Source organism: Apium graveolens, chromosome 6 (genome assembly GCF_009905375.1).
Source record: "Apium graveolens cultivar Ventura chromosome 6, ASM990537v1, whole genome shotgun sequence".
In the NCBI taxonomy this organism is placed as follows: domain Eukaryota; kingdom Viridiplantae; phylum Streptophyta; class Magnoliopsida; order Apiales; family Apiaceae; genus Apium; species Apium graveolens.
In genome coordinates, this window is record NC_133652.1 from 129,792,572 (window position 1) to 129,808,550 (window position 15,979).

The 15,979-nt window shown below is 37.9% G+C and overlaps 1 protein-coding gene and 1 non-coding gene across 2 annotated transcripts; both read left to right on the plus strand.

Moving 5' to 3' along the window:
- Positions 1-11,276: 11,276 nt before the first annotated feature.
- Positions 11,277-11,383, plus strand: LOC141669076 (small nucleolar RNA R71). The gene has a single exon (XR_012553374.1). It is a non-coding gene; the product is annotated as a small nucleolar RNA R71 (small nucleolar RNA).
- A 2,457-nt stretch (positions 11,384-13,840) lies between these two features.
- Positions 13,841-15,652, plus strand: LOC141665446 (uncharacterized). The gene has a single exon (XM_074471429.1). The coding sequence runs from the start codon at positions 13,841-13,843 to the stop codon at positions 15,650-15,652; it is 1,812 nt and encodes a 603-aa protein (XP_074327530.1).
- Positions 15,653-15,979: the final 327 nt, after the last annotated feature.

Here is a 15,979-nt window from a genome sequence, read left to right on the forward strand (position 1 = left end):
TTTATAACTGCATCCTTTTGGGAAGATGCGTAGGTGGCCAATTAAGTGGTCAAATGAGCTTTCTTTACCTTCTTCGGCTTTTTGACCACAATAGACTCTGAATGTATTTGATCCTCACCACTCTCATTTATAACAGTTAAGGGTACCTACTTTCTCTTTTTTTTACTCACTCCACTCTGTTGAGAGGATGAAGTGGTTGGTTTCCTAGCTTCTAATGGTAAAGAAGAAATGGTCTCATTTTGGAAAGGCCCATGTTGGTGTTCCTGTGTTTGTTATTCCACAGGCACATGAGCCATAACTGTGCTAGCTGTTACATTTGACCTCATGTCAGGCATAGGGTAAGTCCTAAATCTCTCCAACATAAATGGAGTGATTCTAAGAGTTATGGGTACCTTATTCTTTGTAATAAGTGAGCCAAATAGTATTTTGGACACTTGTTTAAAATTTCCTATCTTTGTTCAATCAATACCATTAAGTGAAAGAATGTCTTGAACTTTATGATTTAAAGTAGACATTATAAATCTAGGAAAGAAAATTTCTTTATCTCTTGTGGCCAAAGCCATTGTGAGCCTTGTGTTGAGTTCCTCCATAATTAAGAGACCTACATTAATGTTTTTGTTGTGAGCCATAGAAAACACCAACATCTGGACTATGCTTAAGATGTTGTCATTCCCTATCTTCCTGCAGGTGAAAGCCCTCACAATTGAGTTAAGCAGGAACGACCTTTCCTCCTCATATGCTTCTTGTTCAAGCTAGCCAGGCTGATCTTCTCACTATAGTTGATAAATTCCATGAACTCAGCTAGCTCTTCTTAAGTTGGGACCTCCACCATGTTGTCAGTAGGAATTCCCAAAGCCATATTGATATCGTTCTCAGTAAATTCCAGCTGTTGGCCTTGGATTGAGCAGTTAACCACCATGGATATAGCTTGGTTCTCATGTACAAATGTCCTTATCACAGATGAGTTCCAGAAATTATTGAGAACATCCACATACATAATTGGATTTGCAGTTAGAGCACCTTCAAAGTATGTCTCAGATAGAAACTTGATAAAGCTCTTGAAACAATCAGGAGCTTGGTTAGCATCTATAAAAGCCCGGTAGTTGGTTTCATCCTTAGGGATAACAACTCTAACAATTTTTGATGCCATATTAAGTGTTTGAATTTGAGTGGGTAAGAGATATGAAGAAGAAAGAGTTTGAAATGAGAGAGAACGGTTAAGATTTTCCAAAGTTAGGTCACTTGAGATCTCGAAAGCGTAAAGAGGGGTTATGTCGAGATGTCTGGGTATTTATAGAAAAAGGTAAGTGACTTGTCGAGAAGTAGAAATAAACATTTGGGATTTGCTTATAAAGAAGTCACGTGTGAGAATAGATACATATCGATATGCCACTTTTCTAGACTATTATCGAGAACTATATTGTGGCTTATCGAGATCTCAAAACACCCAGTTTGTCCTGAATGGACTGAATTTTTCCAGTTTCTATTTGAATAAATCAAAATATAATTAGAATGATTTATATCAAAAGCATTATACTAAAATAGTTTATTAATTAAATTATTTCAGTTCTAATTTATCGAGAAGTCTAAAATGTATACTTGTAGAGAACTCTATGAGTTAACATATATCGAGATCTCTACAAGACTTAACGAAAAATCATAAAAAGGCTTGTCGAGAAGTCCTTCGAGAAGTCAGTTAGACTTATCGAGAACTCAGTTCTCTATATACCTTTATTCTTTTTGGTTTTGTCTTATGTTAAGTTCACATATTGAAAATGTAAATTAACACTTAGACAGTTTTTTTAGAATTTGAAAAATTCCAAGCTAAATTTGAACTTAGAAAAATAAATATATACAGAGAATTCTGAAATATTTATAACTCATATTTCAATTAATTTCCAATTAAATCAAATTAATTTTTATTCACTAGAAATTAATATGCTGCAATATATTAGCTGAGTTCTTGCCTTTAGGATGAAGAATTTAACATTCCAATTTCACCAACAAGTCTAGTGAAAGTTGCTTCATCCAAAGGTTTAGTGAAAATGTCAGCTAGTTGTTTTTTTGTTGGACCAAAACTAATCTCAGTAGTACCATTTGCAGCATGCCCTCTAATAAAATGGTACCTTACATCAATGTGCTTTATTCTAGAATAATTAACTGAATTAGAAATAATAGATATAGCACTAGTATTGTCACACATAATTGGAATTTTGTGTAACACTAATCTCAGTTGTGGAAGTTGACACAAATTGTTGTTTCTTACTATACCAGAATACAAGTCTTTGTCCAAGAAATTGACAGCTTCTAATAGTGCTCTTAATGTCAACCATGCATCCAACAAAATCTGCATCTGTGTATCCAACAACTTCGAATCCAGTTCCCTTAGGATACCATAATCTCAAGTTTGGTGTTCCCTTCAAGTATTTGAAAATTCTCTTCACAACCATCAAATTTGATTCCTTTGAATTGGCTTGAAATCTTGCACACAGACATGTGGCAAACATAATGTTTGGTCTACTAGCAGTCAAATACAGCAAAGATCCAATCATTCCTCTATAACTTGAAATGTCTGCACTTTTTCCTTTCTTATCTTCATCCAACTTTATAGCTATATACATAGGTGTTGATGCAGGTGAACAATCAACAATACCAAATTTCTTCAATAAAACTTTAACATACTTGGTTTGGATGATGAAGATTCCATCACTTCTTTGAGTAAATTGAAGTCCAAGAAAGTAACTTAATTCTCCCATCATGCTCATTTCATATTCACTCTGCATGAGTCTTGAGAATCTTTGACATAGTTTTTTATTAGTAGAACCAAAAATGATATCATCTACCTAGATTTGAACTAAGATCATATCACCACCATGCATCCTGTACAATAGAGTCTTATCCATTGTTCCTCCAGTGAATCCATTTTAGCAGAAATTCTGATAGTGTGTTTACCAAGCTATAGGTGTGTTCGAACAAAACCACGCAAGCTTACGCGATCATAAGTAGTATAAGATTAAGTTAAGTTCGTTCCCATGGAGACTAGTTTAAACAGAATATGCACTTATGCAAGAATGTATGGTTATTATTCACTGCTAAGACAAAGTGATCATACTAGTATGCATTAACTAAGAGAATAAAATTGATTTACTTATATGAGATAAAACATGGGATTCTAACTTCAATCAGAGTTTATGCCTTTAATCTTAGCATGTGATGGTGATGACAACTAATCAGATAACACGGAATTAGTATATGCTATCTTTCGATATACGTATACCCTACTACTAAACATCCACAATTAAGATAGAAGTTGAGAAGAAACCAATTATACTTAGACCCTATATGCCTATAAGATTTGAAAACTAACGGTTTAATGGGAAAGTTATCTATTGAGATTATATAGGGCAGCGTAGGATGGTTAAAATTATACTACGAATCATGCATGACAACATACATAAACCTATGCTAGCATGTCAAGTTCTAAACCTCAATATCCACTTTCGCTTCAATAAAGATTAACAAGCGACTTATATGTTAGCTACGCATCTAAGAAGAATAATATAACCATACTAGGAAATCATAAATCACCACACACTAACAATTTAGAACAATCAACTATTGAAATCCATAAATAAATCCGCTAGAACCCCATAACAACGATTAGTTCATGATCGAACACATCGTCACCATGGGTTCCAATGAAAACATGATAATAAATAAGTTCATAATACTACGAGATAATATAAAAGTACTAGGGTTTAGAACAAATCAAAAATAAGCATCCAAAAGTATCGCCTAAATCAAAAAATACAAAAGTGAAAACTAAATCTTCTTCTTCCTAGCCATCTTGTGTGCTTTTGGTCTTCTCTATATTCTCCCTGGCTTCCTTCTTCTTAAAAATGTCTTCTTTTCTTTATATATAGCCCTGGTGGACCTGGACTCTCGCAATAACCAAATTATAATCAAATCAGGATTTTGCAGAATTTGGCTGGCGCAGGCGTGCTTGAACAGGCGCGGGTGCGCTCTGTGTCTGACAAATGGGGCGCGAACGCCCTCCTTTGGGCACGGGCGCGCCTGCTTTCTGTAGAATTTTTGCAGCTTTCTTCTTTTTTCGCTACGTCCCTCGTACAAACTTCCACGTCTCCTTCCCTGATCTCTTATCAACATATAATCATTTAAAAGCTCATTTCCACCTCTGACTAGTGCCCTGCAATGACTCAACACAAAACATATCAAAAACACCAAATACTTGAGTCCAAAACACCAACTTAAACCGATATGAAGCATTCCAAGTATATATAAAATCCACTTATCACACCCCCAAACTTAAATTGATGTTTGTCCTTAAGCATAAACAGACTCGACACTAATAACAAAACTACCGCATGAATGCAACTACGTGAAAATGCAACTAAATGATAATGCAACGATCGCCTCAGAATAACCATAACCTAATCAATAAGCAATGTCTCTAAGAATGAAATGCCTTTAAACAGAGCTCAACTAAATCCCGTAAACCAACATACAAACCAGAAACGTGCATATGTAAGATGCTTCTCAGATATACTGTTAACACTAGATCAATAACCATATCCTATCCTTCGCCAAAACAATCACAAATTTATAAATAGAATAGACGTTAAACACATAATGACTCACAACACCTCAATTTTACTAGAGTTATACAACGATCATGCTATAATACTGAAACACATCAAACACAAATGCTTATTTGACCGTGCAATGAATGAGGTCCCAAAAGACTTATACAATAATACCCATGTAGCGAGCGTTAGGTTAGCGGATCCCATACTATACAAGCCTTAGGTCACTAGGCACAAAGTCCCCTAGAACTTAATTGCTCGAGTATTAAAAACCTCACCCTTGGTCAATTCTGCATATACTAACACAATTTTTTTTTCTTTTCTTTTTCTTTTTTTTTCTTGCTTTATTTTTCAATGATTCTGATAGAGTGCGTTTCGCTCCATCTCATTCAACCCTAGACTACTCACAAAAATATGAGCCGGCTACTAGTCATTTCATGCCTAATTTTATACACAACTAGCAATGATATCCATGCTTTTTTCTAGTTGAAAAATTCAGTGTTTCTACGTCATTATGAGAATAGAAAAAATTATAAATATAACCAAGTGATTAAATTCCGGCGAACAAACAATTATGATCATGATCTAGTTCAAAAGCCTATAAGACTTATGAAAAAACATTGTTTATGGGCATGCAAATTAATTTATTAAGACTTCATCATCCCTCTATTCGACATCACTACACTCAAATCAACACCAACCTACCAATCAGAAACAGCTCATCCTACGGGATCATGTTATATGCATGCAAATGCAACTACATGGACTCACATAATAACATGAACAAATATGCAAACAAATATGACCTATATGAACAATCATGCAAAAATAACGAACGAACTACAACTAAACATGCAAATATGAATCTATATGAATATGACACACAACTAATCCTTACATTATCACCCCTAAACTTAAAATATTCAATATCCTCATTGAAGGTAATAATAAGGATACAAGGCATACCTAGTCGTCAGTGGGATCACCCTCCACAGGTGGAGAATCAGGTGGCAGGTAAACAGTGCTCGCTCCAAATACAGGCCAATGGACCTCGACACTAGTGGCTCTAAAAGCAGTACTCAAAGCCTGTGTCAAATCCTGAGCAAAATGGCTGTGAATGTCATGCATGGCATCCATATGCCTAGTCAATCTCCTGTACTGAGCATCTCCAAGTCCAGTCTTATCCCATGTCCGTTGTGCACCAGAAGATCTAGCGGCTATAGGAGAGGATCTAGCAGCTGCATGCTGTGCCTGAGAAGAACCCCTGCATACAATTGGTCAGCTAGCTGGCCACCCGGTAGATGATCATATGTATAACCCAATCCCTTCTCATGGGCTTTACCGCCATACCACTCTTGCATCACCGAAATCGTCGAGCTATCAATGGGAGTACTCGGCATCTGCAGTTGCTCATGCTCGGGCCACCTAACATCAACCAAAGTACACAATTTCGTAATAATGGAGGCATCAGCATCTCCCCCCTGGTTCCCCCTCACAGAAAATACAGTATACTCTGATGAATCACATAGCCGAGATCAAAATATTCTTCATTCAAAATCTCCCACAATAGAATCGCCCGCCCGATCCATAGTAACCTCGTGTGAATGTAAAGATTGCATGATATTAGCATACACAAACAGGTTCCAAGCCCTAGCATACCTATTCATACAAGAAGCAGGAAAAGTAAGCGGCTCAGTGGTGCTTGCTTTGTACTTCCACTCCGTGCCCGGAACACACAACTCAGCCAAAATGTAATCCAAGTCCAAATCTTCCCTAGTCTTCTGCACCCAATCATCAGTAGTCCTAGACCTCGCGGGTTGATTTATAACCCGACAAATAGCAGCAGGCTGGTAATCCATAGTCAAACCCCGAACCACAGAAAATCCATTCTTCTCAGCCTTAGCATTGGAAAAAAACTCTTGCACAATGCTCAATGGAACCGCAGATGGTACCTCACAAAAAACTCTCTCAATCCTTCTCTGCAATGATCTCCAATAGCTTCCCATCTTGAGCCGTAAGCAAAAATCCCCTCTCCTTAGCCACCGGTTTAGACATCAACCTAGTGAACTCCGCCGGAGCCTCCCATGAAGTAAATCTGTTCTCTGTGCCACCCATACTAGAATCCTCAGTAGACGAGGGATGGGTGCTACTACTCCCCGTGTTTTGTGCTCTTTTGGGTGCCATAATCACAAGTGATAGCAATTTGGGTGTAATTATTGTATGTAAGAGAGGCTGGGCTTTTTGGGTATAAGAGATGTGTTTATATGTATATAGATGTGTATATATATAAGATAGAGATGGAGGGGTGGAAAGTTGTTTAGGGTGTAGAAATAGGGTTAAAATTTGGGTAGAATTAAGGTCTGGGCTTGGGTAATCTGATTTTGTAGTTTTTTCCTCTTTTTTTCTTTTCCAGGGACCTCGCACGGGCGTGCCGTGTAGAGCGCGGGCGCGCCGCTCTTCTGGAAAAAAATTCAGTTTTTGATTTTTTTTTCTTCAGCAAAAATACAACAAATGCGTGGGTTGCCTCACGAAGTGATTGTTTTACGTCTTTAGCTTAACGTGAACTTCAAAATCAAGTTGTCGCAAGAACAACGCTCACCACCTCAAGGTTTTCCGTATGCCTATAATAATGCTTCAACCATTGACCATTTACTTTGAACGTTTGGTATGGATGCTTATCAAAAACTTCCACCGCCCCATGTGGAAACACAGTTTTGACAAAGAACGGACCTGACCACTGTGACTTAAGCTTTCCTGGAAAAAGTCGGAGACGAGAGTTGAACAATAGAACTTGCTGACTAGGCATAAATGTCTTATGCACTAACCTCCTATCATGCCATCCCTTGACCTTCTCCTTGTATAACTTGTTTTTTTATAAGCCTGTAGACGAAATTCGTCGAGTTAATTAAGTAGGAGCATTCTCTTTTCTTCAGCAGCTTCCATGTCAAGATTCAGCTTCTTCAAAGCCCAATATGCTTTATGTTCTAGCTCCGTAGGAAAATGACACGCCTTACCATATAATAACTGGAAAGGAGACATGCCTAGAGGAGTCTTCAATGCTGTTCTATAGGCCCAAACGGCTTCATCTAGCTTTAAAGACCAATCTTTCCTTGACGGACTCACAACCTTCTCCAAGATTCTCTTGATCTCTCGATTAGAGACTTCAGCTTGCCCAATAGTTTGAGGATGATAATTTGTGGCCACACAATGATTCATATGATATCTTTCCATTAATGCAGTAAATTTGCGATTGCAGAAATGCGATCCCTCATCACTGATTATGACCCTTGGAGTACCAAAACGTGTGAATATCTGCTTATGAAGAAAATTGATCATCACCTTAGCATCGTTGGTTGGAAAAGCTTTAACCTCAACCCATTTAGACACATAATCCACTGCCAAAAGAATATATTGATTATTGCATGATGAGACAGATGGCCCCATGAAGTCGATTCCCTAAATATTGAAAATGTCAACTTCGAGAAGCATATTGAGAGGCATCTCATATCTCTTAGACATATTTCCAACTCATTGGCAACGATCACATCTCAACACGAACTGATGAGCATCTTTAAATAAAGTAGGCCAGAAAAATCCCGCTTGAAGGATACGGGCAGCTGTCTTCTCTCCACCATAATGGCCACATACACAGTAGAATGACAGTCTCGCAAGATACCCACGTCTCACTATACGGAATGCACCTCCTGATAATCTGATCTGCCCCATATCTAAACAAGAACGGCTCATCCCATCGATACCATTTCACCTCATGTAGAAACTTTTTCCTTTGAGCATAAGAGAGTTCTGGGGGAATAACATTACTCACAAGATAGTTCACAATATTTGCAAACCATGGTTCTTCTTCTTGCACCCCAAAAACTTGCTCATCAGGAAAAGATTCATTGATCAACGTCTTATCCTATGAAGCTTTTCCTTGATCTTCCAAACGTGAGAGATGATCCGCTACCTGATTTTCTATACCTTTCTTGTCTTTGATTTTCAGCTCGAATTCCTTTAACAAGAGAATCCATCGAATCAATCAAGGTTTTGAATCTTTCTTCGAGACCATATATCGAATAGCAGCATAATCAGTGTAAACCATCACTTTTTTCCCAAGCAGATAAGATCAAAATTTCTCGAAACCGTAGATAATTGCCAAAAGCTCCTTCTCTATATTAGTGTAATTGAGCGGAGCACCATTAAGGGTTTTACCAGCATAGTAAAACACATGAAAAATGTTCTTCTTTCTCTGGCCAAGAACAGCTCCAACTACAAAATCACTAGCATCACACATCATCTAGAAGGGCTCATTCCAATCAGGTGTAGTAATAACATGTGCTTCAGTCAAAATTTTTTTAAACTCTTGAAAATAGCCAAACATTCTTCATCAAATTTGAAGGGAACATCCTTCTCTAACGGATTGCACAAGGGTTTAGAGATTTTAGAGAAGACTTTGAAGAATCGCCGATAAAAACCCGCATGACCAAGAAAACTGCGGATTCCTTTAACTGAGATTGGTAGAGGAAGATTTTCAATAACCCCCACCTTCTTCTTATCCACTTCCAGACCTTTTCTAGATACCTTGTGCCCAAGAATGATACCCTGTTACACCATGAAATGACATTTTTCCCAATTGAGCACCAGATGGGTTTCAACGCATCTTTTCAGCACCAAGACAAGATTATACAAACACTCATCATAAGAAGTCCCGAACACATAAAAGTCATCCATGAACACCTCTACATTAGTACCAATCATGTCTGAAAAGTAGCAGGTGCACCATAAAGTCCAAAAAAAACTCGACAGAAAGTGAAAGTGCCAAAATGACAAGTAAAAGTGGTCTTTTCTTGATCTTCTGGGGCAATGCAAATCTAATTATAGCCTGAATACCCATCCAGAAGACAATAATACTCATTCAAAACCAACCTGTCAAGCATTTGATCAATCAATGGAAGAGGGAAGTGATCCTTCCTGGTGTCTTTATTCAACTACCAATAATCCATGCATACTCTCCATCCTATGACTGACTGAGTAGGAATGAGCTCATTCTTTTCATTAAAAACAACTGTAATGCCTTCTTTCTTAGGCACACATTACACTGGGCTCACCCATGAACTATCAGAAATAGGATAGATGATCCCTGCATCCAGCCATTTGAGAATTTCTTTCTTCACTACCTTCTTCATGATAGGATTGAGTCCCCTCTGTTGTTCAACGGTTGGTTTACTTCCTTCCTCAAGAAGAATTTTATGCTTACAATAAGAAGGACTAATTCCCTTCCTAAGATAATGGGAATCTTCTTATCTTCCTCAAAGTCCAGAATAACAATATCAGCAGGGAAGATGAGTTTGTCCACCTTAACTAATACATCCTCCACTATACCTCGCGGATAAGTGATGGATCGATCAACCAGTTGTAAGGACATGTTTATAGGTTTTGGATCAGGCAGACTAAGTTTCTTAAAAATAGATTTAGGAGGTAGTTTTTGTTGCAGCACAACACTGCACTCTTCCGTTAGAGCAACGGTTTCCAACTCCTCAAGTTTAAGCTTCCGAGAAAGAATACCCTTCATGAACTTAGCATAGCTCGGCATTTATTCTAGAGCTTCCGCAAAAGCTATGTTAATATGCAATTTCTTGAAAACCTCTAGAAACTTGGCTAATTGTTTATCGAACTTCTCCTTCTGAAGACTTTTAGGATATGGAAGAGGCGGATAGACTTGTTTATCTCTTGTATTTTTCTCAGGAGTAGTGTTTTCAGTAGAAGTCTTCTTCGTTTCTGCTTCGACCCCCTTCTGATTTGGGCGCGGGCGCGCCCACCTTCTGGAGAAATTTTTCAGATTCTTTGTTTTGATGATTTTTAGGGCTAGCGACCTTTCCAGACCTCAAGGTGATTGCCTTCGACTGTTCCTTGACTTCCATCTTTCCTGGATTAGCTTTTGTATCACTAGAAAGAGTTCCTTGTGGTTGGTTCAATAAAGCATTGGCAATTTGCCCTATTTGATTCTCCAGAATTTTGATTGAAATCGCTTGGCTTTTGAACATCAGCCTCAACTCCTCCAATTTAGATTTTTCATTCAAAGATGGACCTGCACCTCCATGAGATTGTTGTTGCATTCCCTATGGCTGAAATTGTTGCCTTGGTGGAAATTGTTGCTAAAAATAAGGAGGATTGAAAGGCTTGTTTCCAAACTGCTGGTTAGGCTGTTGCTTACCACCCTGATTTTTGCTCCAGCTGAAGTTAGGATGGTTGCAGTTTTTAGGATGATAAGTGGCATGAACTGGTTGGTGCGACCTCTAAAAGTTGCTCACAAACTGAGCTAATCTACTAGATACAGCATATTTCTTCGTCGCATGCGAACCTGCATAAAGCTCACAAATACTAGTTATTTGATGAACATCATGGTTAGCCAGAGAATCCACTTTCATAGTTAACGCCTTTAGCTGAGCAACTATAGCCGTAGCTATATCCACCACCAGAATTCCTGCTACCTTGCCTTGTGGTGGTCTCTGAGTTGGATTCTGATATTCATTAGCGGCCATCATCTCAATTAGCTCATAAGCTTCCTCATAGCTCTTAGCCCATAAAGCCCCACCTAATGTTGCATCGAGCATAGGTCTTGACTGTGTTCCCAAACCATTATAAAAGTAATTTATCACCATCTAGTCAGGCATTCCATAATGAGGACACTTCCTAAACATCTCCTTATAGCGCTTCCAGGCTTCACATAGTGATTCACCTGATTGCTGCGCAATTTGAGTAAGATTATTCTTGATTGCAGCTGTCTTTGCCATATGGAAGAATTTAGTAAGAGATTTCTGAGCAAAATTCTCCCATATCGCAATTGAACCTGGTGGTAGAGAGTGTAACCAACTCTTAGCTTTATCCCTCAGAGAAAATAGGAAAGTTTAAGTTTCACAACATCTTCAGAAATATTGTTGAATTTGAAGGTGTCGCAGATCTCGATGAAATCGATAATGTGCATATTGGGATCTTCCGTTGGAGAACCCCAAACTGGATTGAATTCTTTACCATTTGAATCGTGTCAGGCTTGATTTCAAAGGTATTAGCTGTAATGGTTGGTCTGATAATGCTAGACTGAATGTCATTGATTTTCGATTGAGAATAATCTTTCAACGCTTTCGTTTCTGCAGCTGGTTCTCCCATTGCAACAAAAACTTCTTCAACTTTTTCAACTTCTTCAGAAACTTCTTTTTCCTCTTCTTCAACTTCGTCTAGTGTTTCCTTAGTAGATTGAGAATGTGTTCGCATACACGCTCTCGAGAGTACCTGAAACACTCGAACAAATTAAACCTTGTAAAAAAATAATCCGAGTAAGTGAACTTTAATGACCACTGATGACAAGCACATAAACTAAGTTTAACATTCGTTCCCCGACAACGGCGCCAAAAACTTGTTCGCACAAAATCACGCAAGCGTACGCGATCACAAGTAGTATAAGATTAAGTTAAGTTCGTTCCCCGGCAGCGGCGCCAAAAACTTGTTCACACAAAACCAAGCAAGAGACTGGTTTAAACAGAATATGCACTCACTACTAGAAATAGTAGATACGACATCGGTCCTTAGACATCGGCATGTAATGCACCCGATGTTAAAATGCAGTTTAACATCGGTTTTGTAAAAAGCGATGTTGAATACGCATATTGACATCAGTTTCACTTAGTAGCTGTTGTCTATCTTCAAAAATTAAAAAGGCCACAAATATATTTTTAACTTTGACATCGGTTCATTTTGTTAACCGTTGTTTATGGCCTTTGAAAAAAAATAAAAATTACTTAACTCCCCCCCCAGCTTTTCAGTACACTTCCCCCTTTAATTTTAACAAAAAATTCACTTTAACATATTTTCCCCCCTTTTCCAAAAAACCTCCCGCGAGCCTCTCATCTCTCCCTGACCCTCGCCTCTCTCGTCTCTCCCCTCCTTCTCTCTTAGTCTTCTTACCTTTCTTCTCTCTTCTTACCTTAGTATCTGTTAACCTGTTAACCGTCTCTTCTCTCTTTTCTCCGAAACCCTAATTTTAGCCCCAATTCTAATTCAAGATTTGGAGCTTCAAATTAAAGCAAATTAAACTTGAAATTGAGCTAGTATCTGGAGGTTGGAGCTAGTATCTGGAGGTATACAGCATCTGGAGGTTGGAGCTAGTATCTGGAGGTAGACAACATCTGGAGGTTGGAGCACTGAGGTTTTAGAACATTGGGGTTTCGGAACATTGAAAGCATCTGGAGGTATATTCTTCTTTACTTCTTTACTGTTTATCTCCCTCATTTTTATTTTAATATCTTCTTTGTGCATGTAAATGTTTTATGTTTATCTTCTTTTCTTCTTTACTGTTTTTCTTCTTTGTGCATGTAAATGTTTTATGTTTTTGGGGGTTTTATGTTTGTTTCTTTTTGGGGGTTTTATGTCCTGTTTTTGGGAATTTTATGTCGTGTTAAATATTTTAGGTACACTGATGTAAATCAATGTTTTAGGTACATTGATGTAAATGTAAATATTTCTATTCTATTTTTAATTATGTGTTTTCTGGGGGTTGTTCATACATATTAGTGTGTTTTGGGGGGGTTTTGGGGGCTGCATTTGAACAGGTCTCAGATATGAACAAGTCTCTGCATTTCTTGTTTTGTATGATAGTCATTTCTCTGATATGAACAAGTCTCTGCATTCCTGATATGAACTATCTGTTACTTGTGTTGTATTATAGTAATTATTTTGTATAATTATCCTTCTCACAGATACAAGTAACAGATAATTTTAATTTATTTATTTATGGGCTGAATTTGTTTCAATACTCAAGTTCTCACTGAGTTTTATTTATGTGAAGGAAATTTAACAATTTTCTGGGCTGTGAATGTTGGAATTATTGGTTTTTAATTATGTGATATTTTCAAATATCTTGGTTTAATTTGTTTTAATTATCTTGGTTTAATTTAGTCTAGTTTATAAATTTAGTCTAGTTTTGTAATTAATTGGGTATATGTATAGGATCTTAGAGTAATGAATTAGTACTATAAATTATTAGGATATCAAGGTATTTACTCCTTTCTAAGTTTATATAATTAATCCCTACAGTAACCAACACAAATTTGATATGCCTTTTATTAAATAATTATAAATAGGTATGTGTTGGATTTTTAATATTTATAGTGGCTATCAGGTAGGGAAATTTGATGGATAAGACATGGATTTTGCAAGATAGGGATTATTTAGCATTTGAAATGGGGGTGGAAAACTTCTTGATATATGCCGAAGAAAATTCTGAAGATCGTAACAAAATTCCTTGCCCTTGTGGACGATGTGCCAATTTTAAAAAATTCTCTATAAAAACAATCAGGGGCCATATCTATGATAATGGCTTTTGTCTAGGTTATGTGCATTGGCTTTGGCACGGGGAGACTGCTTCTACGGGTCCTAAATCTTCAAGTGCTAGTTGTCCACCTGAAGAGCAAGCTCCAGACCCACCTCCTGAGCAAGCCTCGGATGAAGCGTCAGAGCAAGATCAGGAGCATGTCGCTGCTTCGGAAACTGTTGATGTTTGTGAAGCGGCATATAACTCGGGTCAATATGATAATGATTCATATCAGTTTAGGAGGTTCGTAGCCGATGCTGAGCAACCTCTATATGAGGGTAGTGACTGTACTAAGTTAGAGTCGATGTTGAAGTTGCATAACTGGAAATCTAGGTTTGGTATTACCGATAGTGCCTTCACTGACCTCATTTCTTCTGTTGGGTCTCTACTTCTCAAAGATAATGTGTTACCTTGTAATGCATATGAAGCAAAAAAAACCCTCTCCAATTTAGGTCTAGAGTATATAAAGTTCCATTCATGTCCGAATGACTGTGTACTCTACAGGGGTGTACATGCTGATGCAACCAAGTGTCCTAAGTGTCGACTTTCTCGGTGGAAGTTGACAAAGAAAGGTGAAGAGAGGGTTAATCTTCCAGCCAAAGTCATGTGGTATTTTCCAATAATTCCTAGATTTAAACGTATGTTTAAATCTCCTTCCACCGCTGAACTAATGTGTTGGCATGCGCAACAGCGGACACAAGATGGTAAAATGCGACATCCAGCCGACTCTCCATCTTGGAAAAATATAGATTATAGGTGGCCATCCTTTGGTAGTGAACCGAGAAAACTTCGCTTGGCTTTATCGACGGATGGTGTAAACCCGCACAATAATGGCCTATCTAATAGATATAGTTGCTGGCCAGTCATATTGGTGACTTACAATCTTCCTCCCTGGTTATGTATGAAAAGAAAATATATGATGTTGTCGATATTGGTCCCTGGCCCGCATGAGCCTGGTAATAACATCGACATCTACTTACAACCGATGATTGATGATTTAAAAAAGCTTTGGAAGGAAGGGGAACCAAATGTGTATGACGCGTATAACAAATCATTTTTCACTTTAAAAGCAGTTTTTATGTGGACGATAAATGACTTCCCTGCTTACGGAAATTTATCTGGCTGCGTTAATAAGGGTTATAAGTGTTGTCCAGTTTGTGGAGATGACACCGTAGCTAAATATTTCACTCATAGTAGGAAAATGTGCTACCAAGGGCATCGTCGATATTTGCCTCTACATCATCCTTATAGAAGGCAGAAGGCTGCTTTTAATGGACAACAAGAGTTTGGGCAGCCGCGTCGAACCCTATCCGGAGAAGAAGTGTTAGCAGAGCAAGAACAAATCGAATTTGAATTTGGGAAGAAAATGAAGAAGGCAAAGAAGGTTGAAAGTCCATGGAAGAAAAAGTCAGTATTTTTCGAGTTAGAATACTGGAAATTTCACCATGTTAGGCACTGTATTGATGTCATGCATGTCGAGAAGAATGTATGTGATAGTCTGATTGGCACATTACTAAATATGCGCCATAAGACAAAGGATAGTGCGGCAGCCCGTCGTGATATGATGGAAATGGGCGTTAGATCTGATTTGGCTCCCCAAGTAGGAGTAAAGAAAACCTATTTTCCTCCTTCTCCCTTTACTTTGTCAAAGGCAGAAAAAAGACTTTCTTGTCATCATTAATGTCGATGAAACTTCCATACGGACATGCATCGAACATAAAAAATTGTGTTTTCATGCCTGATTTGAATATTTACGGGCTGAAATCACATGATTGCCACATTCTTCTCCAATAATTACTCCCGGTTCCAATACGCTCCGTTCTTCCGAAGCATGTTAGGGTCACAATTATTAGATTGTGTTTCTTTTTTAATGCTTTGTGCAACAAAGTAGTAGACGTGTCAAAACTGGATAAGTTGCAGTCAGATGTTATACTAACCTTATGCGATCTAGAAAAGGTTTTCCATGCGTCATTTTTTGATGTAATGGTACATATAGTAGTCCACTTGA